Source organism: Neoarius graeffei, chromosome 18 (assembly GCF_027579695.1).
Source record: "Neoarius graeffei isolate fNeoGra1 chromosome 18, fNeoGra1.pri, whole genome shotgun sequence".
NCBI lineage: Eukaryota > Metazoa > Chordata > Actinopteri > Siluriformes > Ariidae > Neoarius > Neoarius graeffei.
The window spans coordinates 62,940,490-62,967,899 of record NC_083586.1 but is presented as its reverse complement, the minus strand read 5'-3'; the positions used below and the strand labels follow the sequence as shown (position 1 = coordinate 62,967,899).

The 27,410-nt window shown below is 42.9% G+C and overlaps 1 protein-coding gene across 1 annotated transcript in view; it reads left to right on the top strand.

Moving 5' to 3' along the window:
• The window catches only part of LOC132866438 (complement C3-like), a 107,748-nt gene that overhangs the window by 57,532 nt on the left and 22,806 nt on the right, over positions 1–27,410 (top strand). Inside the window, exons 25-36 of the mRNA XM_060899198.1 lie at positions 4,956–5,031; positions 5,119–5,278; positions 5,395–5,484; positions 5,594–5,752; positions 5,838–5,999; positions 9,991–10,149; positions 10,745–10,808; positions 15,454–15,540; positions 15,643–15,691; positions 15,809–15,899; positions 16,029–16,124; positions 16,210–16,315. Coding sequence (XP_060755181.1) covers positions 4,956–5,031; positions 5,119–5,278; positions 5,395–5,484; positions 5,594–5,752; positions 5,838–5,999; positions 9,991–10,149; positions 10,745–10,808; positions 15,454–15,540; positions 15,643–15,691; positions 15,809–15,899; positions 16,029–16,124; positions 16,210–16,315 — 1,299 coding nt within the window. The remainder of the gene's footprint in view (positions 1–4,955; positions 5,032–5,118; positions 5,279–5,394; positions 5,485–5,593; positions 5,753–5,837; positions 6,000–9,990; positions 10,150–10,744; positions 10,809–15,453; positions 15,541–15,642; positions 15,692–15,808; positions 15,900–16,028; positions 16,125–16,209; positions 16,316–27,410) is intronic.

Sequence of the window (27,410 nt, the reverse complement as noted above, 5' to 3'; positions counted from 1 at the left end):
GATACGCACAATACAATAGTCTGTCTCAGCAGGTGAAAGTCTGATGTACTGGCAGTGCTATGTACATACCTCCACATAGTCGCGCCGCAGGTTCTTGACTCTGTCACAGGACCTTTCAAATGGGACCCTGTACAGCTGCTTCATCTGTAACTGATTCCTCTGGAGGACCCGATGTATCGTAGATAGACTAACAGCATCAATATTGTTGAATATGGTGATGTCTTCCAAAATATGATTTTGAATCTCACGGATTCTACCTAATGGCATTATTTGCCAAAACCATATTCACAATTGCGGTCTCCTGCTCTTATGAAAATATACGACCTCATCCTCCATGATGCTGTTGTCTTTCCACTCTAGAAAATTCAGAAATACAGTAGTACTGTAAGAGTGCTGTATAAAGTCAAGGTTGTACTGCCCTGTGACCATTCATACAGTGTAGTGCAGTAAAATGGATGCTTGGAGCTACAATAATATACATGTATTTTACAGCTATGCAGGAATGGCTATTACATGTACATGTACATTACAGTACTGTTGATTGTTGCATACCTGTTCTCATTTCGAAAAGTTCGAATTATGGCCGCCACTGTAAATCGACTCAAGTTGGGCTGGACTCTGAGTCCAGCCTCTCTCATGGTCAACCCATGATTGATCACGTGATCAATCAGAGTAGCCCTAATCTCATCAGAGACTATTCTTCTTGGTTCTTCATCCCTTCCTCCTTCAACTCGTCCTTGTCCTCTTCCTGCTCCCCTTCCAAAGCGTCCTCCACGAACCCGAACTCCTCGTTGTCCTCTGTGCCTTCCTCTGACTCCCCTGGCTCTCTCTGCATTGTTGTTATCCATTGTTCAAGACTGATAACTTGACCTTTACCCTATTTATAGGCCTATGACAGGCAGTGATTGGTTGGTGTTCATTAAAGCAATTATTGTTTGCACATATGAGGGCATAGTCTGAGGCACTGATGAATAAGTGTGGCATTTTGATTGGTTGTGTTTGAAATAGGAACTCAAGTTACTTCCTGTTAGATTTTCATGTGTTAGGTAGAGAATTGTGTGTATTAATTTGCAGAAAGTGAATAGCTAAATTGAAAACTGTGTCAAGGCTGAGAATTAGTTTATGGTTTTGCTGATTTGAGGTGGAGTTGTGAAGTTTGAGTGACAGAGTTTAGAAATAGTGTAATATATAAAGGTTTTGTGTGTAAGCAATTGAAAAAAACTAATTTCCTTCTGCTTAACTCTGACAAGACTGAAGTACTTGTACTAGGACCACATACAGCTAGAAGCAAGTTTTCTGATTACACAGTAACTCTGGATGGCCTTTCTGTTTCTTCACATGCAGCAGTAAAAGACCTCGGAGTGATTATTGACCCCAGTCTTTCATTTGAAACTCACATTGATAACATTACCCAGATAGCTTTCTATCATCTCAGAAATATTGCTAAGATAAGAAATTTAATGTTACTACATGATGTGGAAAAATTAGTTCATGCTTTTGTTACCTCCAGGTTGGATTATTGTAATGCCTTACTGTCTGGATGTTCCAATAAGTGCATAAACAAGCTCCAGTTAGTTCAAAATGCAGCAGCAAGAGTCCTTACAAGAACTAGAAAATATGACCCCATCACCCCTGTCTTATCCACACTGCATTGGCTCCCAATCAAATTTCATATTGATTATAAAATACTACTATTGACCTTTTAAAGCACTGAATGGTCTCGCACCACAGTACCTCAGTGAACTTCTGGTCCTCTATGACCCGCCACGCCTACTTAGATCAAAAGGTGCAGGCTATCTTCTGGTACCTCGTATAGTGAAGGCTACATAAGGGGGCAGAGCCTTTTCTTACAAAGCCCCACAGTTATGGAACAGCCTTCCAAGTAGTGTTCAGGAATCAGACACAGTCTCAGTGTTTAAGTCTCGGCTGAAAACATATCTGTTTAGTCAAGCCTTTTGTTAATGGTGTTTATGAGGTAAAGGAGTAGATCTGGAGGGTCCTCAGACATAGAGTGTTTTGGTAAACTGGGATGAATGGATGCTGTCAGTCCCCCACTTGCTTGCTCACTCGAGTTTGTTGACGGTGTAGTGGCTGGCTGCTTTATGTCCTGGGGCTCCCTCATGCCTGTGTTACCTTCTGGCTCTCCCCCTTGAGTTATGCTGTCATAGTTAGTTGCCAGAGTCCCTGCTTGTACTCAGTCAGTGCATTTACATGCACATAGAGAAAATCGAATTTCTGCCGTAGCTCGACTGAAATCGAAGTTCTAAATGCCATGGAAACACCTTAGCTCGGCTGAAATCGAACCGAACTGGATTTCTCGTAATCGAGCTACGCGACCTAGATTATGCGATTGTAGCCGAGCTACTTAGTGCATGTAAACCCTATCGAGCTACGTAGTCGAGCTACTTACTTCAGTACTGCCCCTTCCGGAAGTGACGAGTGACGAGACCACAAGCGGGAAACGCAACAGCCTCGGTCGGCATGACAACAGTACTACATTCGTTGTTGTCCATCTTCTCTCTCTCGATGTTGCTGTCCTCGTCGTCATTCTTCTTGTGAACATGGAACTGATAACTTTGTTTATACTCTTGAATAGCTCTTCTTCATGATGACAACCGGAAGTGTACCAACACGATGGGGCGTGTAGCGCCACCTGTGGCTCGGGTGCACAATGTACCTCACACAATAGCTCGATTTCCTTGTGTGCATCTAGGATTGGATTTCTCTGGCACCCCTGCTGGGACCCTTAGCTCGATTACCGACAGTAGCTCGATTTGGATGTGCATGTAAATGCACTGAGTGCAATATGTATACTGTTCCTACTTATTCAGGTGACATTGGAATCAGAATCAGAAGCACTTTATTGCCAGGTATGTTACACACATGAGGAATTTGACTCCGGTCCGACTTAGCTTTCATGGTACAGACAGAAAGAAAGCATAGAAAAAAAGGACACACACAGAGAGAGTCTCACTGCAGTGAACTCCAGGGGGAGAATCGCGTTTCTACAGTGACGGCCTTGAAGGCAGTGCTGGCTGGGAGAGCCAAGATAAGATTGGAATTTGTTTAGACTTAAGATGGGTAGACGTGTCCTTTTTCACCTAACCCGCTTGTCCATTCTGGCCACCAGAATGATCCATTTCTCTCTGCAAAGCCATCAACTTCTCCATGATGTTATCAATGTTGCGACTCAAGTTCTGAACAGCCACAGTCTGAGTGCCGACAGCTCTGCCCACCGCCTCAAACATATCGGGCAGCTTTGTGGGGCTTTGAACACCTGCCACCGTTATCTGATTTCCTCGATACACCAGGGCAATGCCAAGTCCAATCAGCAAAAATCCTGTGATCATGGTTCCGAATAGGCAAATATCCTCAATGTCCTCCACGGAAAGAATCGCCAAGCACACCACCCGCCACTTCTCCCAGGCATCCATGGTGTATCCGGCTGCAAACTTTCCGGCAGGACAGGCAGGTTCCCCTGAACCCAGACTTCTCGTCGAGAAGATTGTGTCAATTGCGTGAAGTGACCAGTTGATCAAATCCATAATTTCGATTCGGAGAACAGTGCAGGAAGGGTCTCTCAGACAAGATGAGTCCACAGAAGCAAAGCAGGAGAGAGGCTTGTCAGGAAGGGAGAGGCTGAGAAATGAGAGATGAGAGGAAAAAGCACCCACACATTTCGCTCCTATCAGGACCGGAATGTGTAGGCATTAAAAAAAAAACCTCAGCGCAGCATTCCGTGTAGCACAGAGAAGAATTAACACAACAATTACACAAAAACATAGAAAGTACGAGAGAGCAAAGTCCCGTGGCAGCCGTCTGCGGCGCCATTTTGGATGTCCATTGGGCATAACTAACAACCTGTGTTTTTTTTCTCTCTCTCTCTCTCTCCCCCTAAAAAAAATCTGTCCCTCTGAGTTACATGTCAGTCCCAGGATCGAGATGCTGATCTCTTCTGCTCCTCAGACTTGCCTGATCCATCCTGGTGCCCTTTGTCTGGTTGGAGTCTCATCGCATTGCTCCTGTGGAGGGTGGCCCCATGTGGACAGTTGGGGGTCGTGCTTGGAGGACGCTCTGGACTCTTGCAGTGGTGCTTTTGTGACTTGAGGACTGCAGTTGACTTGCTGACTTGAGGACTGCAGTTGACTTGCTGACTTGAGGAGTTGACTTGCTGACTTTGGGACTGTGGTTGTCGTGAACAGTTTTGCACTCAGGTTTCCATCGGTGGGGGGTTTATAGCATCAATGAAGCTGACTTTATGTTAGGACTGTTAATGTTATAGTCATGTTGTCTGTTGTTGCCCAAATGAGGATGGGTTCCCTTTTGAGTCTGGTTCCTCTCAAGGTTTCTTCCTCATGTCGTCTGAGGGAATTTCTCCTTGCCACCGTCGCCACAGGCTTGCTCATTGGGGATAGATTAGGGATAAAAATTAGCTCATATTTTAAGTCATTCAAATTCTGTAAAGCTGCTTTGCGACAATGTTTATTGTTAAAAGCGCTATACAAATAAACTTGACTTGACTTGACTTGACATGAGGTTAGGTTAACTGGCTACTGTAAATTGCCCATAGGTGTGAATAGCTGAGAGGAGAAAACCTATAAATAATCCAGTAGAAGGAAATGACCACTGTAATGTTCCCTAGAAACTCTGATAGATGTCAGAGCTGGACCTGCCATCAAGCAGAACACTAAAGAAGAAGAAAATAATCTTTCTGGTGTTCAGAGTCTCTCTACCCAGAAAGTCAGTATTTTCTAGACCCACAGCTTAGCTCTTCTAAAGTAGAGACCCCATTAATTTAAGAGTGTTTTGTGCACCTGATAATAAAATGGGAGAACGTTATTTTTGTTTTTTTTAAATAAGAAATTAATTAGTTACAGTATGGCTTGGTGCTTGTAGATGCAAAAGAATCCCCTATGTGAAATGGAAAGACGAAGAAAATTCTCTCCCTCTCTTAGGACGTGACCGTCAACTTACATTCCGTAAACCTGATGGTTCCTATGCTGCATGGATAGACAGACCAAGCAGCACATGGTAAAAGTTTTAAGTAATTGATCAATTCTTACAAAACATTCAATCATTGGTCACTAATTTTGATGGCTTGTCTTCTGTGTTGTAAAGGCTGACAGCATACGTAGCCAAAGTGTTTGCCATAGCCAGTGACCTCATTACCATCCAGGAAAATGTTCTCTGTGACTCCATCAAGTGGTTGATTCTGAATTCACAGCTGCCAGATGGCCAATTTAATGAAAGGGCCCCAGTGGTTCATGCAGAGATGGCTGTAAGTTGAGCTTAGATTTCTTTTCTGTTGAAATCATTGACATCAACAAGAAACCTCAGATCTAGTATTTCTGTGAAATCTGGTGTCCATGTAAAGAGTTTTCTGTGCGGTTTCAGGGTGATGTACAAGGAAAAGATGCTGATGCCTCTCTGACAGCATTTGTCTTGATTGCTCTGCAAGAAGGACGCCATCTCTGTGCCAACTTAGTATGTCAATTTAAATGTCACACGATATATCTGCATATGCAATAGGCCAAAATGATCAAATGTGCAGACCAGTTTTTGCATAATTCTGCTCATCCTTTCTGTTATTTAGAGTCTTCCAGAGGCTTCTAAGAATGCCACTGAATATTTGGAACGTAGACTCCCATCTTTGACCAATCCATATGCGGTTGCCATAACTTCCTATGCCTTGGCCAATGCTGACAAGCTTAACAAAGACCGACTGCTGCAGTTTTCCTCTGGAGGTCAGGAACTTTTAATTCCATATTAATTAAATTAGGAATTAAAATTCCTTTAGGAATCATGTTTAAATTTCATTCTATATCTTGTGTGCAGATGGTGCTTTCTGGCAAGTTGCTGGAGGAAATTACTTCTCCCTGGAGGCAACAGCATATGCATTGCTGGCTCTGGTAAAAGTAAAGGATTTTAATGCAGCAGGGAAAGCTGTTAATTGGCTCAATAGGCAGAGTAGTCCATATGGGGGTTATGGCACCACTCAGGTAGGTCGAATAGATTTTTCTTTCATACTTTTCGTAAATTTATTGAATATGCTGAAGCCATACCTGTCAACTTTGAGGTTTGAAAAAAAGGGATATTTCCCAGATTTTTAACTCAAAATAAGGGAAAATTTCGGAAAGTCATACCCTTCACCAAAAGTGGGTGTGTAGTTGAATGGGGGGCAATTTTCTATCTAGTATTTGTGATTTCCTGTACTCTGGTGCATGTTGGTGATAGCCAAGACCCAAACTCAATATGCTTATGGTTTATAGAGTGTATTTGTGAATAAACTATACATTTATTTTTATTTGCTTTCAGTGGCAGGGGCGCAGATAGGATTTTTGAACTGGGGGGGACTGAGCTGTCAGCAAATGATTCCATTTTGTGTGTGTGTGTGTGTGTATATATATATATATATATATATATATATATATATATATATATATATATACACACACACTACCGTTCAAAAGTTTGGGGTCACTTTGAAATGTCCTTATTTTTGAAAGAAAAGCACTGTTCTTTTCAATGAAGATCACTTTAAACTAATCAGAAATCCACTCTATACATTGCTAATGTGGTAAATGACTATTCTAGCTGCAAATGTCTGGTTTTTGGTGTAATATCTCCATAGGTGTACAGAGGCCCATTTATTTCCAGCAACTATCACTCCAGTGTTCTAATGGTACAATGTGTTTGCTCATTGCCTCAGAAGGCTAATGGATGATTAGAAAACCCTTGTACAATCATGTTAGCACAGCTGAAAACAGTTTAGCTCTTTAGAGAAGCTATAAAACTGACCTTCCTTTGAGCAGATTGAGTTTCTGGAGCATCACATTTGTGGGGTCGATTAAATGCTCAAAATGGCCAGAAAAATGTCTTGACTATATTTTCTATTCATTTTACAACTTATGGTGGGAAATAAAAGTGTGACTTTTCATGGAAAACAAAATTGTCTGGGTGACCCCAAACTTTTGAACAGTAGTGTGTATACATGTTATTTCACCTCCCTCACTGCCATCACCAGGAACTACCTGCAGGCCAGGACAATGATAACATTTTAACATAGCCTATGGAAATCCAAAGTTTACACGTTATCATCACGCACAGAAATTGCAAAACTAGTTTTAAAACCGCTAAGTTCCAACTGTTAAACATAGCGAGAGGCTGGGCTACGCGTGTGTGTGTAAAGTGTAAACCAGTGCATCCTGACTTTCTAACTGTGCCTGTGTGTTGCGTGAGCGGCAGTCAGTCAACAACTCTTTGCAAAGTTTCCTTATGAAACAATATGCTCGCTGAAATTATGGCAGGGAACGCCAGATTAAACATTAAAACTGCCTTCTGAGCACTGTATCTACAGGCTACTACCGAAAGAAGGAGGCTACCAGAAAGGCTTCTCTACTCTGTACGATTTTACTTTCACTACAACGTTACTTTGAACAGACTATCAAAAAATTGCAAGGTGATATGATAAAGTAAGGCACAGTTTACTTACAGTCTTTTTTTTTTTTTTAAACGATGCAATCATTTTCTGCCTTTTGGCACCCTTCATCATGCCGTGTTGGGGTCCTGAACTAGCAGGAGCTGTCCCCGATATGCCTGTCAAACTTGTGGGTAACCATAGCAACCAAGCTCGAGCTCGCAACCTGTGCAGTCTGCGCAGTTGCAACTGTATATACTGCTGTGCACCTCAATAAACCGAATGGTAATTAGTCTTTTGATTTTTCCGTGAGGTTTGCCTTATGCAAAGAAAGACAGCATAGACGTTTTTTCTTCCCTATAAGTGGGGGGACCGAACGAGGTGAATTTAAATCTGGGTGAGACGAATCCCCCCCGTCCCCCTCTCTATCTGCGCCCGTGTTCAGTGGTACCAGTTATTTCCCAAATTAAAGGCTAAAATACGTATCTTATGTTAAAATAAGAAAGGTCAGACAAAGGGATGAGTTGAGTCATTTCATTTATTTGAGAACAAATACAGTAAATCTCATTTAACAGTTAATACACCAATTAGTTTACACTAGGCTATTTATGAGGTCTTAGCCAGGACATACTTAATGTAAACATGTGTAGCTTACCTTTGATTATTTGGGAGGCTTTCGTTCTCCCCATGGAAAATTTCTTTGCGATGGAAGAGTCTGGGAACATTCCAGCCACGCACTTGTTGAAATCATCAAAGAAAGAGAGGCTAATGTTTTTCTTAGCTATTAGCATCGCCATCTTCACCTCAGACCTAATCACTTGTTCAGCCTTGCCTCCGGATGTAGTTTTGTAATTACTGATGCCTGAGGTGTTTTTAATGCTTTCTTTAGCCCTCTGGTGTTTTGCCGATTTTTGATGCTGTGTAATGTCGGTCCTCCCGCCATGGCGCACACTAAAGTCACAACGGCATAACACACAAAATGCGTGGTAATCGAACTGACTTTTCTTCACAAAATTAAATTCATCCTGCCATTTGGGCAAGTAGCGGCAATACACCTTTTTTGGTTTTGCCTCGCTCCTTTCTTTATTCATGTCTCTAGTCTCGCCATCTACTGAAACTTGCTCCCTGAGGAAAGAATTACGACCATCTTTTAGTTTTGTGAGAAGTTCCGAGCAGTGACCTTGGTCAGACTAGCGCTATGGTTCTGACAGTCTTCTTCACAGACATGCAATTAAAATCAATGTGTAATTACTAGACTGCCACCTGCTGTACTGGAGAGGGCGGGGACGTGAATTCATGGCCCGACTTCCTGCTGTAAACTCCTGTCAGAGGCGCGTCATGAATTCTGGACCTACCGACTTTTTTATATTGTGAAAATACGGGACTTTTATATAATGTGAAAATACGGGATATTTTCGGGAAAATAAAAAAAACGGGAAGACAGCGGGAAATAAGTCAAAATAAGGGAGTTTCCCGGGAAAAACGGGAGGGTTGACAGGTATGACTGAAGCTGCTTTAATGCTAGACTGCCTTTCAGATTTTTCAAGTGTAGGTCATAAAAAGAATTTTCCCTGACACCCAATTATTTTTGTTTAGTGGACCAAAAGCTACTGAATTCGAATCACAGACTTCCAATTTTATTAGTTTTTTTTAATAGAACAATTAATGAATTTAGGGTCATGTGGCCCTAACTTCTCTGCTATTTTTTCCTGCTTCACCATGACCCAATTCAAGATACTATGTCATGCATCACGTGGTGGGCTTTCTCTGTTCACGCAAGGCATTGTGGGATACAAATTTGAAACAGGAGAGAAAAATGGAGGACATGAGTGTGCGAATGAATGTGAAAGACTGACTACAGTAACGGAAAGAAAGCGAGAAGAAAAGACGTTATGTTATATACAAAGGAAAGGAAACGCAGGACCAAACTAATAAATATTAGTGGTCAGCGAGCACCTCGGTGTGATCAGCTGTTCATTTAGTGACAGAATGATGGAACTGTCAGTGCATGCTCAAAGGGAAACCTGTAGATGGCAGTAATGCAACACTGTGGATGCCAGCTGCCGTAAAACCCAAAAGAAGAAGAAGGTAAACCTGCGCATGCGCACACGGACTTCCTCTGTCTGCTTGACTGCGCCAAGCGAGCGATTTCATGCACATTATTTGCTTTAATCCCCTCAAATTAAATAACTTCCCAGCAACAGAATGGCCTGATATGTTGTGAGATATTACAGAAAGAAACATACATCACAATGAGCACATTTCAGAGGGAACTGAATTTCTCTGATTTTATGAAATCAGAAGGCCTTCTAGCTTTAAAGCAGCACTCTATATTTCCTGTCAGGATCTGTCACATGGCTGTAGAAAGTGCAATTAACAATTGACATCTTCAGAATATTGCAAAGTGTAAAAATATATATTTTTAAATACATTTAATATACCAACATCCATTTTGTTTTCTTTCTAAATCTAAATAAATTTGGTTCAGTTGATTGAATCACTTTGGTCAAAAGAGATGACAAAAAGTTCTCTCAGTCTGAGATTGTACAGCTCTGCTTTTATGTGTCAACTAGGCAACCATCATTGTGTTCCAAGCAGTGGCTGAGTACTATAAACAAGTAAGGGATCGTCAAAATACAGACTTGGATGTGGAATTGAGCGTGAGTGGACGAAGTCGCCCAATCAGATGGACTTTCAACAGGAACAATGCACATCTCACACGCTCAGACAAGGTTCATTTCAGACTTTCTGTTTATTATGCTATTGTTTTATTGAGCAGATCAAAGAGAAGTGTATCTTTGAAAACACGGATTTAAAGCTAGAATTTTTTTAGCTTAGCTTTTGTTTGAATTATTATTATTCTTTGCTGATGCTAATGTTAGCTAGCATTCACTGTCTAATGTTAGCATGCTAATTAAAAGATTAGCTCTTGCTAAGGATACTCTGTGATATGACTGTGATATTCATGTTGATCAGATCAGTCATAGAAACCTCGGTAATATTGCAGAAACCTTGAAAATATACACCTCTCAGTGAAATTCATATCTCAAACCACATGCTTCCGTATTAAGGATTGTCAGTACCAATAATGTCGATACCACTGAGGCATCTTATTTAGTGTACACAATGTGCTGAATCCTCCTTGAATGTGTATTAGTCTCCTAGCTTACGTTACAGAATGTTCTTCCACCTGCCGCTCATGATAGCTTTTTTCTCCCAGAGAGGGCAAAATTCCAACATCTTACATTCAGCAGCTTTAAGATTTCTGTCCTTTATCGTGGAAAGATGAAGACTGAATCAAAGATTTCTGTGCTTGAACTTTTACAGGTTCAACTCAGGCAAGAGTTTAATGTTACTGCTAAGGGACCCGGTGCTGGAGTTCTTAAAGTGAGTATTCATGGATACTACAGTAGAAGGTCCTTTGTTTTGTATGTGTAGGTAGTGATTGTAAAATGCACAACACTACTGATTGATCTTCTTTAGTTTTGTGCTTATTATTATTATTATTATAATATCGCCACTCCGAAGGAGGGGGTATACCTCTGTCCATTCATCCGTATCTCTGTCCATCTGAAACACCCTTTCTCAGCAACCACAAATCATAGCCACTTGGTACTTGGTACCAAATTTCAGCTTGGGATTTTACACTGTGTATACCATTTTCAGGTCTGTCGCACATCGACTTCCTGTTTACTGACAATGTATTTACGAAACATATAGCGTGGATTTACAAAATTTTCATAACACTTTTCTCAACAACAACAAATCACAACTGCTTGATACTTGGCACCGAGCTTCAGCTTGGGGTTCTATACCATGCATGGGTGTCGCCACCATTGAATGTGAAGGGGGCGTGTCCCCCTCACATTTCATAATTCTTCGTTTGGACCCCCCCCACATTTAACATAAAATATTAGTTCACCCAGCGCCGTTTCTATTGTTTTGTGAAAGAATCCATTCCACTTGATTGATAAGAGAATACACATCCCACTGAAAATCCACTCCAGGTTTTCCGGGCATTACCTACAACAACTCACTGCACGCGAGTAAATCTTAGTGCGAGCAGAGACATTTTGGTGCAGCTGCTCAAGAGTGGAGAAGGTGGCGTCAGCCCATTGCCACCTCACAATGTCTAGCTTTTGCTAAAACCTTATTCTTTTGTTATATGCCCTCAAAATTAACCCCAGGCCACGTTAAATTGATGTTCAACTAAACAATGAAATAAGCTTAACCTAATGGGGTATTCTTGGTTGATGATGAATTGTTTGCAGAATTTGCTCCTCCCCAGACACAATGGACAAAAGGACATTCTTTACAAAGAAGCGGAAAGTCAGTCAGAATTTCCGCACAGGACAGGGTTTTTTTGTCCCAATGGAAATGTTAGTGCAGTTAGCTGGCTAGTCAATGTTAGGAGATGTATCAGCTAGCTTAATGTTAGCTATCATTTAATTCAAACCCAGTAGGCCGACCTTACTGTAATGCCAAGAATGAGGTCAAGTCTGCTCTGATAATATTTATTGACTCCCTGTTGTGATTTGAAGAACTTGTTTTGTCTGGTCTTTGCCAGTTTTCTGGAAAGTAACATGGGAAATCAGTGTATGGGGAAGGAACAGTAGAAAGGAAAGCGATAATAATAATAATACTAATAATAATAATAATAATAATAAGTTAAATTTATATAGCGCCTTTCAAGAAACCCAAGGACGCTTTACAAAAATAGACAAAGAAAGAAAAAAAAAAAGTAAAAAGTCCACCAAGTAGGGGTCAGGATGCAATTCCCGTGGTGTAGCAGCCACAGTCCCACCAAAAGGCGCACGAAAACAAGTCCCACATCTCCAGCACCGCTGCCGCGACGCCGTCAGCAGCATCACTCGAACACCACTCCATGGACCCACAAAGTGAGCAGAGAAGCTCTGCCACGCAGAGCGCTGGTGTGTCCCAAACCGCCTGCACAGCCGCCTCGACACCACCGAGCAACATCGCTCGGAACATCACGCCAAGCATTAAAGCACAGAGCGCTGGACAACCATGATGTAAATTGAGCAACGAGCTCACTGCAGTCCATAGCTGGGAGCGCAGACATCGCCCACAGCGAACCAAGGCCTGGAGGGAACCGACGCCCAAAACTAGGTCCGGAGCTACACCACAACCGGTGGAGAAAACACTCAAACAAACATCAAACTACACAAACACACAGAAAAAAATAGAAAAAGAAATAAAATAAAACAGAAAAGCTCCGGTGAGAAGCGGCAGCCAGAATGCGCACAACGTACTCTCAACCGGAAACAAAAAAAAAATAGCGATGGAGAGAGATGGATGTTATTCCAGGTGGATTGTGAAGGAAAGGGGGATAAAAGTTGAAGTGGTAGAAACTGTGGTGGCACCAATGTAAGAAGGAGTTATATCTATAAATCTATTTGTTATACTGATCTGTAAATGTTACTGTAGTACCACCATTGCATGTAGGTTGACAAAACTGCACTTGTTCATTGTGTAAAGTTATTTTTTGTCACCTTTGCTTGACACAGTGTGATTTTGTGTTATGAAGTTTGCATGATGCCATGTCATGCCTGTTCATTGTGTGAAATTATGAATATTCTTATTTTTAAACATACAGTTGAGTGTCACTATTGCTTTGCCCAGTGGCATGTTGTGTTACATCTAAAACTAAATAAAAAAGAAAACACAAAATAAAAAGTAAAATGCACCCATAAAGTCATTGTTGGTGATAAATTGTGTCACATTCATCTCATTATCTTAGGCAGAGCAGTGGGTTTAAAAACAGGCTGATGAATATATGGACTAGTTGAATGAGGACGTATTGTTGATTCTCTAAAATATTCATTGAATTAAGTGACTTTTGTAGATAAAATTAGGTGTTTAACAACCTGTTAAAAGTACACCAGAATGCAGGAAATGGCATCTAATTAATTAAAAATTTTCTGGGGGAGAACCCCCAGACCCTCCGCAAGTGTGTGCCCCCCCCCCCCCCCCCCCCCCCCCCCCCGCATTAAAAATACTTCTGACGCCCCCGATACCATGTATACCACTTTCAGATCTGTTCCACATTGACTTCCTGTTTACCGACTGAATGCATTTATGAAACATATAGGGTGGATTCTGATGCTATTTCAAGAAGCAAAATGCAATTTCAAAATGACAGTTTACCAGGATGCTATTTGAAATCCCTGGGGAGAGACACTGCTCTTTACTTACTTGTTTCAGGGTTAATTATTTGTTGAAGTCAACATTCAGAATAAGTGTCCTATTCCTTCGATTGCTTACTTTCTGATATAAGCGAGAGTGGGGGGGATACGTAAGTGAGCCGTAGCTCACCATTGATCTTGTTGTTATTATTATTTTGTCACATTTTTGGACTAGGGCGGCACGGTGGTGTAGTGGTTAGCGCTGTCACCTCACAGCAAGAAGGTCCGGGTTCGAGCCCCGTGGTCGGCAAGGGCCTTTCTGTGTGGAGTTTGCATGTTCTCCCCGTGTCCGCGTGGGTTTCCTCCGGGTGCTCCGGTTTCCCCCACAGTCCAAAGACATGCAGGTTAGATTAACTGGTGACTCTAAATTGACCGTAGGTGTGAATGTGAGTGTGAATGGTTGTCTGTGTCTATTTGCCCTTTTCCACTACCCTTTTTCAGCTCACTTCAGCCCGACACGGCTCGCGTTTCGACTATCCAAAAACAGCACGACTCAGCTCGCTTCAGCCCTGCTTAGCCCCCAAAACTCGCACCATTTTGGAGTGGGGCTGAAGCGAGCCAAACCGAGCTGAGTGAGGCTAGGGGCGTGAGCAGACACTCCCCTGTGCACTGATTGGTGAGGAGGAGTGTCCTCACACGCCCCGCGAGCACGCTGGGATCTGTAAACACCGTAAACCCGGAAGAAGGAGAATTACGAGAATTACGAAGCCTTATGCACCTCGCCTCATCTATACGCTCTTGCCAGTATCTGTTGGTGTTGTCGGTGACAACAAGCCACAGCACCAAGACCAGCAACACTAACGACTCCATGTCCTCCATGTTTATTGTTTACTCTCCGGGTTGTGAGACTACCGCTAAAAAGGTCACTGATGTCACTGTTTGCGCCGCCTAACGACATCACCTGACGTCCACCCACTTTCGCTAACTCCACCCAATGTGTCCACCCACTTCCAGCCAGCACGGTTCAGCGCGGTTGTAGTCGAAATGCAACTCCAACAGCTCCACTCGGCTCGACTCGGCTCGACTCAGCACGGCACGGCTCAGCCGCGTTGGTAGTGGAAAAGCGGCATATGTGTCAGCCCTGTGATGACCTGGCGACTTGTCCAGGGTGTACCCCGCCTTTCGCCCGTAGTCAGCTGGGATAGGCTCCAGCTTGCCTGCGACCCTGTAGAACAGGATAAAGCGGCTAGAGATAATGAGATGAGATGAGACCCAAAACCAACTTCAAACCGTGTGGTATGATCGGGAATGGTGTGCTTATATACAGCTTTTAGATAGTTGCACACGTTCTCTCATTCGTGTTATTTTTCTGTTGTTGTTTTTTTTCCCGTAGAAAATGAATGGGGCTCACAAATCAATTCGTCCTATTCAGACACGCTTCATCAGAGACCCACCAAACTTCATGTGATACCTCAGGCCAACTCCCCCAACACATACATGAAATCAGTTATCACCTGCACTCATCACATGATGCCTCAGGCCAAGTCCTCGCACATATCCATCCCCTCATCTGAGACCTGCACTCATCTTTTCCTTTGTTTTCACACATCCCTTTCTCTCTATACACTTCCATTAATTTTTTGCCCCATTCAAATGAATGGAGTTTTTCTCAGTAACACTTCACCACACATCCACCAAACTTCATATTCTCATCCCATCACATACATGATATCACGTCTGATCCGCACTTATCTTTGTCTTGCCGTTCATCCATCTGTCATTCAATAGTTGAGTTAACGGTCTGCTGCATCACCACAATGCAATCCTTGAAATTATCTTCAGAGAATGCACTTTCTATTTTATTTAATAATTCCTCTTTTTTATAGGTAGTGACATATTATTATGCTAAACCCATAGAAAAGGAGAGCGACTGCACAAAGTATGATCTTACTGTCGAGTTGAGAAGAGAACGACAGGGTAAGATTCACCATGCCTCATTTTTTTACTTCCTGCATTCAACTCTATTTCCATTTGTGATGCCAAAAACAAACTATTTTTGTTTCTATATTTATTTCTCAGTGTCATATGACAATGCTGAAGAAAGTTACGAGCTCATCATTGACGTTCTGTAAGTATATTGCAAAATAAAGGGCATGTAGAGTTACACATTCATTAGTTTATTTTGAATGTTGATTCTTAATTATCTTTTGTTATTAAAGCATTACATTTTAATCCATCAATCCAGATTTAAGGATCCAGAAAGAGATGCCACCATGACTATTTTGGATATCAGCTTGCTGACAGGATTTGTGGTGGATGAAAGTGATCTTACAGATGTAAGCAGAATCCTGGCAGATGCTTGCAGATAGTTCTGGCATTGTGACAATTTCTGTACAATAAGCAATAGAAATGGTTTCACAAAAGGCAATGTCTGACACTTTTTTTTTTAACACTCATAATCTCAGCTAACCAGTGGAAAGGACAAATACATACAGAAGTTTGAGAGACTGGAAGAAAATCTGCTTTCAGAACGAGGCTCCCTCATCATTTATTTAGATAAGGTACATTTCAAGTTTTTTCCCCATATTCGAAGTATTAAAATGTGGTTAAAGCTGCTCTGTTGAAGCTGATTTGCTCTCTTGTCAGGTATCACGCACTGTGCCAGACAGAATTGTTTTCAGAGTGCACAAGATCACCAAAGTAGCTTTGCTTCAGCCTGCTGCTGTCAGTGTATACGAGTACTACTCTCCAGGTAAACAGTGTACACACACACACACACACACACACACACACACAATTACTTCTGGTTCTGGTGCCCCGCAAGACAGCTGCACTGGTACGAGCTCTGGGCAAACTCAACAGCATTTTGTGTTTTCTTATTTTATTTCTAAATCTTTTTATCAAAGTCTTTCCCTCAGTCATAAAATATGATCACCAAATACTAACAGACATCAGATCATCACTTGAAAATGGACTTTGAGAACGATTCAAACATAAGTTCAAGTGGCACCCTTTGCCAAGCATCTGCCTCTTTGTTAACACTCACATTTGTGTAGTAGGAAGAAGGGGCAAAAGAGGGAGACATGCTGGGCTTCTTCAGTTCTGTCTGACTAGTGGGGAGTTCCAGGTATTTATCTTCTAGTGGACCCTAAGGAAAGTTGTTGAGATTACATGGGTCATTGACCCTCTCAGTCATCCTGTAGGTTGTTAGGGTCACTGGAGGCGAGGTGTGAATGGTGTTAGCAGCCTAGAGGGTTGTTAGGGTGATCTGTGGGTTGTTGGCTCTCTCTGCCATCAACGTCTTCAAGGATTTCAAGCAAGTCCAGTCGCCTTCTTTAGCACCTACATTTTACGATGACCTGGATGACTGAGAACCTTCACAGACATGCTGGGCTTCTGTACAGAACTCAGAAAAGGTGCTTCCATCCGCCTCTTCCTACTATTCTATATGCAGATTTCCAGGTGCTGGTTAAAAAAAATAGACAAACTTAATGCTTGGATTATATTCCAATTGGATTAAATCCCAGATTTTCTAGAATGTAGCACATAGATTAATGAGAACACAAACTCTGCCACCAATTACATCAGAATCTCCACTGACAACATTGTTCCAAAATGTGCCTCAAATCCTTCCTGGACCAAAAACCCTGGGTTAATGTTGATGTCAGGGCCAAACTTAGAGCTCAAACTCCAGAGACCTGATGGCATACAGGAACAGGAACCATCTCCAGAGGGCCATCAAGACTGCAAAGAGAGGCAACAGAGTCGAACCATCAAGGATCTGATCTCAAAACACATATGGAATGGTTTATGTCTGAATGACTACCACCCTGTGGCTCTGACCTCTACAGTCATGAAGTGCTTTGAGTGGCCCCCTCCTGTACTTTTTGTTCACTCACGACTGTGTTGCCAAGTATTAAATACATTACAGGCATTTAGCAGATGCTCTTATCCAGAGTGACGTACAACCTACCCAGAGCAGCCTGGGGAGCAGTTGGGTGGTAGGTGCCTTGCTCAAGGGCACTTCAGCCATTCCTGCTGGTCCAGGGAATTGGTGACCTTTTGTTCCCAAAGCTGCTTCTCTAACCATTAGGCCATGGCTTCCCTGTAGCTCAGCTCCAATATAATTTTCAGGTTTGCTGATGACACGACCATCCATCTTTTTTTTCCGTTTCCGGTTGAGAGTACGTCATGCGCATTCTGGATGCCGCTTCTCACCGGAGCTTTTTTATTTTATTTTCTCTCCTTTTTTTATTTTTTCTTTTTTGTGTGTGTTTGTGTAATTTGATGTTTGAGTGCTTTGTCCGCCAATTGTGGTGTAGCTCCGGACCCAGTTTTGGGTGCCGGTTCCCTCCAGGCCTTGGTTCGCCGTGGGTGATGCCTCTGCTCCTAGCTATGGACTGCAGTGAGCTCATTTCTCATTTTAACATCGTGGTTGTCCAGCGCTCTGTGCTTTAGTGCTTGGCATGATGTTCCGAGCGATGTTGCTCAGTGGCATTGCGGCGGCTGTGCAGGCGGTTTGGGACATACCATCACTCTGCTTGGTGGTGCTTCTGTGCTCGCTTTGTGGATCCATGGCGTGGTGTTCCAAGCGATGTTGCTGGCGGCATCAAGGTGGCTGTGTTGGAGGTGTGGGACTTGTTTTCGTGCGCCTTTTGGTGGGACTGTGGCTGCTATGCCACTGGAATGGCATCCTGACCTCTATTTGGTGGACCTTTTTTTGCCTATAATTGTAAGGTGACCTTGGGTTTTGAGAAAGACGCGATATAAATTGAACCTATTATTATTATTATTATTATTATTATTATCCTAAGCCTCATCATTGATGGAGAGGAGAGAGCCTACAGGAATGAGGTCAGAGCAACAACAGTAACTTCTGCCTCAATATCAGGAAAACTAAGGGGCAAGGGCTAGTAGGCTGCAAGGGGATGCTTATGCCCCCTTATATATCAGTGAGTCTGTTGTGGAAAAAGTGAATAGTGTCAAGTTCCTCGGTGTGCACTTGACTGACAATGTGGCCTGGTCCCTTCACACAAAGACACCAGCAACCCTATTTCCTACAGAGGAGCAAGAAGTCCCCCCCCCACAACCTGACCAACTTCGGCTTGGGTGAATGGGTGCATTACATTACAGGCATTTAGCAGACACTCTTATCTGACATACCTGGGGAGCAGTAGGGGGATAGATGCCTTGCTCAAGGGTACTTCAGCCGTTCCTGCTGGTCCAGGGAATTAAACCAGTGACCTTTTGGTCCCAAAGCTGCTTCTCCTGTTTGTTTTGGCAGCTGCTCCCTGCTCGACTGCAAGACCCTCAAGAAAGTCATGAGAGCAGCTGAGCTCATCACTGGCAACAAACTCCTAGCTTTATAGTACAACCACCCAGCATATGTACTGTTTTCTAGACTGGAACAGCACTATTTAATCCAGAACCAGCAAGCTGAAGAACAGTTTCTACCTACAGGCCATTAGGATCCTGAATAAACTGTAATCCAGTCATTACACCTCTTTCACTCATGTCTCCACGATCACCCACACTCTTAAGGCTGATTTAAACTGCTGAAAAAGTTAATGCTGGATAAAACAGAAAGGTGTCAGTATTAACATTTTGAGTAGTTTGTAGTATAGTAGCTGTTCTGTGAGATTGGACCATATGAGCTAGCCTTCAGGCCCCATGCAAATCAATGAGCCTTTGACACCCATGACCCTGTCACTGGTTCACTGGTTGTCTTTCCTTGACAACTTTTGGTAGGTACTAACCACTGCATACGGGGAACACCCCACAAGATCTCATCTCATTATCTCTAGCTGCTTTATCCTGTTCTACAGGGTCGCAGGCAAGCTGGAGCCTATCCCAGCTGACTACGGGCGAAAGGCGGGGTACACCATGGACAAGTCGCCAGGTCATCACAGGGCAAAAATAATAATAATAATAATTATTATTATTATTATTATTATTATTATTATTATTATTATCTCATCATTTCTAGCCGCTTATTATTATTATTATTATTATTATTATTATTATATAGCACCTTTCTCACACCCAAGGTCGTTTTACAATTAAACAAAAAAAAAATCCACCAAAATAGGGTCAGGATGTAATTCCCGTGGGATAGTGGCACACAATCCCACCAAAAGGTGTGAAGGTGTGTCTCACATCACCTGCACAGCCACCACAACACCACCGGGCAACATCACTTGGAATACCGTGCCACAGATCCACAAAGCGAGCACAGAAGCACTGCTGTACAGAGTGCCTGCACGTCCCGAACCACCTACACAGACACCACCACGCCGCCAAGCAACATCACTCGGAACACCACACCAAGCACAGAAGCACTGCTGCACGGATCGCTGGATAACCCCGATGTTGAAAAGAGGAACGAGCTCACTGAAGTACATAGCGAGGAGCACAGGCATCACTCATGGCTTACCAAGGCCTGAAGGAAACCAATGCCCAAAACTGGGTCTGGAGCTACACCACAACCAGCAGACAAAACATTCAAACAAAGAACAAATATCAAACTATACAAACACAAAAAGATAAACAAAGAGGAAAAAAAGAAAAAGATCTGGTGAGAAATAGTAACCAAAATGCGCACAGTGTACTCTTAACCGGAAACAGAAAAAAAAATTTTGGAGATGCTCAGACCCAGTTATCTCGCCATCGCAATTCATCAGACTCACTCAGATCCTTACGCTTGCCCATTTTTCCTGCTTCCAACACATCAAGTTCAAGAAATGACTTAATATATCCACCCCTTGACTGGTGCCATTGTAATGAGATAATCAATGTTATTCATTTCTTCACCTGTCAGTGGGTTTAACGTTATGGCTGATCGGTGTATAGTGTAATATATCTACTTTAGTGTGAAGTTTGTTTATGCTTCTTTGTAGCGGAGCTCCTGCGCAGGCCAAAGGCCCACGTGAGCGGAGCCCCATAGGCATAGAGTGTGGATACATAAAGAAGCCCATCGAGTTGTTTGCTGATGGTTTCGGTCCTGTGCGTGCCTGCCACCATACCAGTGTTATAATAATTACCAATCATACACACTAGGGGCGGCACAGTGGTGTAGTGGTTAGCGCTGTCGCCTCACAGCAAGAAGGTCCTGGGTTCGAGCCCCGTGGCCGACGAGGGCCTTTCTGTGCGGAGTTTGCATGTTCTCCCCATGTCCGCGTGGGTTTCCTCCGGGTGCTCCGGTTTCCCCCACAGTCCAAAGACATGCAGGTTAGGTTAACTGGTGACTCTAAATTGACCGTAGGTGTGAGTGTGAATGGTTGTCTGTGTCTATGTGTCAGCCCTGTGATGACCTGGTGACTTGTCCAGGGTGTATCCCGCCTTTCGCCCGTAGTCAGCTGGGATAGGCTCCAGCTTGCCTGCAACCCTGTAGAAGGATAAAGTGGCTAGAGATAATGAGATGACACACCACCTAGTGGCCAGTGTTAGTAATTACCAGTCCTAAACACCACCTAGTGGCCAGTGTTAGTAATTACCAGTCATGCACACTGCCTAGTGGCTCGTGTTATAACTGGTAAAGAAATAAAACAAAAGAGGCTGGCTATGTCTCATCTCATCTCATCTCATCTCATTATCTCTAGCCGCTTTATCCTTCTACAGGGTCGCAGGCAAGCTGGAGCCTATCCCAGCTGACTACGGGCGAAAGGCGGGGTACACCCTGGACAAGTCGCCAGGTCATCACAGGGCTGACACATAGACACAGACAACCATTCACACTCACATTCACACCTACGGTCAATTTAGAGTCACCAGTTAACCTAACCTGCATGTCTTTGGACTGTGGGGGAAACCGGAGCACCCGGAGGAAACCCACGCGGACACGGGGAGAACATGCAAACTCCGCACAGAAAGGCCCTCGCCGGCCCCGGGGCTCGAACCCAGGACCTTCTTGCTGTGAGGCGACAGCACTAACCACTACACCACCGTGCCGCCTTAGGCTGGCTATGATATAAGAAAATTCTACAACCCAGAAACAGATGGGATCTCCACTTTTAAGCAGTGCCTAAATCTATACAGTGGGGCAAAAAAGTATTTAGTCAGTCACCAATTGTGCAAGTTCTCCCACTTAAAAAGATGAGAGAGGCCTGTAATTTTCATCATAGGTATACCGCAACTATGAGGGGAAAAAAAATCCAGAAAATCACATTGTCTGATTTTTAAAGAATTTATTTGCAAATTATGGTGGAAAATAAGTATTTGGTCAATAACAAAAATTCATCTCAATACTTTGTTATACCCTTTGTTGGCAATGACAGAGGTCCAACGTTTTCTGTAAGTCTTCACAAGGTTTTCACACACTGTTGCTGGTATTTTGGCCCATTCCTCCATGCAGATCTCCTCTAGAGCAGTGATGTTTTGGGGCTGTCACTGGGCAACACGGACTTTCAACTCCCTCCAAAGATTTTCTATGGGGTTGAGATCTGGAGACTGGCTAGGCCACTCCAGGACCTTGAAATGCTTCTTACGAAGCCACTCCTTCGTTGCCCGGGCGGTGTGTTTGGGATCATTGTCATGCTGAAAGACCCAACCACGTTTCATCTTCAATGCCCTTGCTGATGGAAGGAGATTTTCACTCAAAATCTCACGATACATGGCCCCATTCATTCTTTCCTTTACACGGAGCAGTCGTCCTGGTCCCTTTGCAGAAAAACACCCCCAAAGCATGATGTTTCCACCCCCATGCTTCACAGTAGGTATGGTGTTCTTTGGCTGCAACTCAGCATTCTATCTCCTCCAAACACGACAAGTTGAGTTTTTACCAAAAAGTTCTATTTTGGTTTCATCTGACCATATGACATTCTCCCAATCCTCTTCTGGATCATCCCACCCACTTAGACACTTGTTACAGAACCATACTCTCATATGAGTGACTTAAAAAAAAAACCTCTGATGTTTACTTTTATTAATTTGGCAGCCTGTGTGTCTAAAGCTGAAAACAGCACGAATTGAAATCTGAGCAGTTCAGGGTTAAAGTCTGACTCAGTCATAGAGCTTCTGTGGTAGTGCTGGGAACTGAACTGAACTTTCTGAGTCTCTGAAACACACACACACACACACACACACACACACACAAATGCTACTACTAAGAAAAGACTGCAGCAGCATGTGAGTGAACTTGAAATTGAGCAGCATGCTAAAATCAGTGTGGAAATCTTCATCTTCAACACAGTTTCAAATAAATTTGAAAAAAAAATGGGAGTTTTCACATGTTGACCTCTGACACAATAACACACCTGTAGTGGGGAGTTCCAAATGATCAAAGGTTCAATTGACACAAGAGGCTGCCTGCAATTTGGCTGATTTACGGTAACTTTGCTTGATTAACCCTTCACACGCCTCAGGGTTGAGTAGCCAGGACAGGAAGTTCCATCAGGCCCAGGAACAGGTTGGTATATTCTTCCCTAATAGAACGTCCAGCAAGAGTTATTATACTGAGCAAAGAGCGTATGAGGTTCCTGTAAATGATTTGGTTGAGGAGAGTGGGGTGGTCTGTATCACAGTCTGATCAAACAGACATCAAAAAGATCTCATCTCATTATCTGTAGCCGCTTTATCCTGTTCTACAGGGTGGCAGGCGAGCTGGAGCCTATCCCAGCTGACTACGGGCGAAAGGCGGGGTACACCCTGGACAAGTCGCCAGGTCATCACAGGGCTGACACATAGACACAGACAACCATTCACACTCACATTCACACCTACGGTCAATTTAGAGTCACCAGTTAACCTAACCTGCATGTCTTTGGACTGTGGGGGAAACCGGAGCACCCGGAGGAAACCCACGCGGACACGGGGAGAACATGCAAACTCCACACAGAAAGGCCCTCGCCGGCCACAGGGCTCGAACCCGGACCTTCTTGCTGTGAGGCGACAGCGCTAATCACCACACCACCGTGCCACCCCGTAAAAAAGATACAATAAATAAACAAACAAACAGTTAGTCAAAATGATGTTAACACTTAAATGGTAGAAACCATTTATTCACAGAACATACATCATAAGTGCAAGATGATTTATAGGACAGTCTCAACCTGTTTGAGTAACAGTACCATTTAAAGCCCGGACACATATTTCACGGTCACGGCGCACCACACATTCAAGAGAAAAATAATCTATTAGTGTTCACATAATTTTGATTAACCCTGTATGTATGTATGTATGTATGTATGTATGTATGTATGTGTATACATATATATATATATATATATATATATATATATATATATATATATATATATATATATATGTGTGTGTGTGTGTGTGTGTTTGTGTGTGACATCCCAGCTTGAATAAATCACTTACAGACATATTTATTGAAAAAACTTTTATATTATAATAAATGTTTTACACACAGAAAAATATATTTATAGTTTAAAAAAAATATTTGGTAAATATTTTATAGACGGAAAAAAATTCTATAAATTTAATGCTTTTTGACTGAGTAAAATTACAACAAGAAATATAAAGTTTTAATTTTACTGAAATGTATCAAATAAACATGAAAGAAATAAACCCTGTGAGCTGTCACTTAAAGAAATAAGAAACAGAATTAGATTGGGGGGAAATGTTCAGATTTTTGTAACACTTTTCTTAAAATGTATAAACGTTATCTCTGTGTGTGTGTGTGTGTGTGTGTGTGTGTGTGTGTGTGTGTGTGTTGAAACTTTGCATATTGCACAATATAATATAGAGCACAAGCGCTGAGGAGAACATCAGGATTGGACTTTAACTCTGAAGGGTTTATTTTGTGAGTGGGTGTGGGTGTGTATGTTTTTGCTGATGGAAGGAGATTTTCACTCAAAATCTCACGATACATGGCCCCATTCATTCTTTCCTTTACACGGATCAGTCGTCCTGGTCCCTTCGCAGAAAAACAGCCCCAAAGCATGATGTTTCCACCCCCATGCTTCACAGTAGGTATGGTGTTCTTTGGATGCAACTCAGCATTCTATCTCCTCCAAACAAGACAAGTTGAGTTTTTACCAAAAAGTTCTATTTTGGTTTCATCTGACCATATGACATTCTCCCAATCCTCTTCTGGATCATCCAAATGCTCTCTAGCAAACTTCAGACGGGCCTGGACATGTACTGGCTTAAGCAGGGGGACACGTCTGGCACTGCAGGATTTGAGTCCCTGGCGGCGTAGTGTGTTACTGATGGTAGCCTTTGTTACTTTGGTCCCAGCTCTCTGCAGGTCATTCACCAGGTCCCCCCGTGTGGTTCTGGGATTTTTGCTCACCGTTCTTGTGATCATTTTGACCCCACAGGGTGAGATCTTGCGTGGAGCCCCAGATCGAGGGAGATTATCAGTGGTCTTGTATGTCTTCTATTTTCTAATAATTGCTCCCACAGTTGATTTCTTCACACCAAGCTGCTTACCTATTGCAGATTCAGTCTTCCCAGCCTGGTGCAGGTCTACAATTTTGTTTCTGGTGTCCTTTGACAGCTCTTTGGTCTTGGCCATAGTGGAGTTTGGAGTGTGACTATTTGAGGTTGTGGACAGGTGTCTTTTATACTGATAACGAGTTCAAATAGGTGCCTTTAATACAGGTAACAAGTGGAGGACAGAGGAGCCTCTTAAAGAAGTTACAGGTCTGTGAGAGCCAGAAATCTTGCTTGTTTGTAGGTGACCAAATACTTATTTTACCAAGGAATTTACCAGTTAAGTCATTAAAAATCCTACAATGTGATTTCCTGGATTCTTTCCCCCCATTCTGTCTCTCATAGTTGAAGTGTACCTATGATGAAAATTACAGGCCTCTCTCATCTTTTTAAGTGGGAGAACTTGCACAATTGGTGGCTGACTAAATACTTTTTTGCCCCACTGTAAGTTACTGCTGCTTCATTTGCTCATCTACACCTACAGATGATGGACCAGACACTACACATTGCACACAGCTACGATTTATCCTTCTACAGGGTCGCAGGCAAGCTGGAGCCTATCCCAGCTGACTACGGGCGAAAGGCACACACTGGACAAGTCGCCAGGTCATCACAGGGCTGCTATGATTTATATTACTACCATTGACACTCTTGTTCATATACTTTGACTGCACATATTCCGCCATCTACAGTTATGATCTGCACTTTAGCTACTTTGCTCCTGCTTTGCTCCTGCTTGATCTTTATTTTACTTTACTTTCTCATTTAATTCCCACTATTTGTTCATTTTATTTTTCATCTTTATAAGTTAGCTTTTAAAACAAAATGCCAGGGGGCAAAAAATCCAGGAGATCTTGCAGAAAATGCACAGAACTAGAACAGAGGATTTCTATCCTGGAATCAAAGATTGATGCCCTGCCAAAGACGGATGAATTCAGAGCGATATCTCAGGAAAGGAGTACAGAAACAGTGGCTGAGAATGCAGAGATTGCACCCCGACAGGCCGATGGCATTGCAGATCGAGTGGATGAATTCATCAATCTAACAGGGCAAAATGTGAGTACAGAAAACTGGCACATGTTGGGTGGCAGGCCCAAAAATAAAAACAGAAGAGTAATTACCTCAACACCAGTTCGTTCTGATACTATGCAACCCATGCTCCACAGCCATGCTATTAGAAATAGAGCCAGGTCTACAAACTACAATAGGATTTACAATCCCATGGAAAATCCACAGCCCATAAGGCTTCAGAACAAATTTGAATGCCTCAGGGATGTGGAAGCGGAATTTTCAGGCAGACAAACACATCATAGAAAGAGATCGCACCACAACCGAAGAGCTGTGGGAAGAGGCAAAAAGCAGCTCGTAACACCACCTGATCCCACAACCCTTGTTCTTGGTGATTCCACTGTAAGACATTTAAAAGGACATGGGATGATTATTTGCTGCCTTCCAAATGCATCCATCTCTGACACCAAAGACAGCATTTTGAAACTCATGTCCAAGCATAAAACTATAAAACGTATTGTTGTGCATGTGGGAGCAAATGATATTTTCAGAGAACAGCTGTTTGTCCAAGATGATTTCAGAAAACTTTTTTCTGATCTCTATAAGACTGGAATACAATCTTTTATCAGTGGCCCACTCCCTGCAAGGGGAAGCTTTGCATTTACTCGACTCTTCAGTCTTAACACCTGGCTTGGAAAAACTTGTTTTTTATTTGGTATGAACTTCATAGACAATTTTAACCTTTTCTGGAATCGCAGAGAATTCTTCAAGCCAAATAGCACTGAACTCAGCCGAATTGGGACCAAAGTTTTAGCGGATCACTATAGCCTCGCTCTACAACATGCAATTTTCTCTCAGCCAACATTGAGGAAAACAGTTGATAAGATATCGCAGACTGACCCAGTTACAAATATCAACAATACCTCTGCAAAGCCAAAACAATCATCCATGCAAGTCTTCACCAAGGACACACAGCCATCTGGGGCAGACTGCCAAGAACCATCTGGGGCAGACTGCCAAGGACATCAACAATCACATGAAGAATATGAGCATGCGATTCCATCATGCGATTCCATCCAGATTGAGGACCTGACCAAAGACAATCATGCCAAGGCTGTATCATCCACATCTCGACCCCATGCAAGTCTCACAGAGACTGTCAGGGAGACAGTCACCACAGAGACAGTCATGAAGACACTCACGAAGACCTCACCAAAGTCCCAATCTCGGTCTCGCTCTTCTGACTTTATTGTACCATCTCCGTCTCCCCCCTGCATGGATTTCCCTAAAAGTATGCAGAGACTGCTGCCAATGGCTGCACTCTCTTTTTCCAGCCCAAATCATTTGCGACAAGCAGTGTACCCAGTTCATCAAAAATCAACCAACAGACTGAATTGTGTTCGCCCAGGACTTTCAGCTGGCTACCAATCTTTTTCACTATC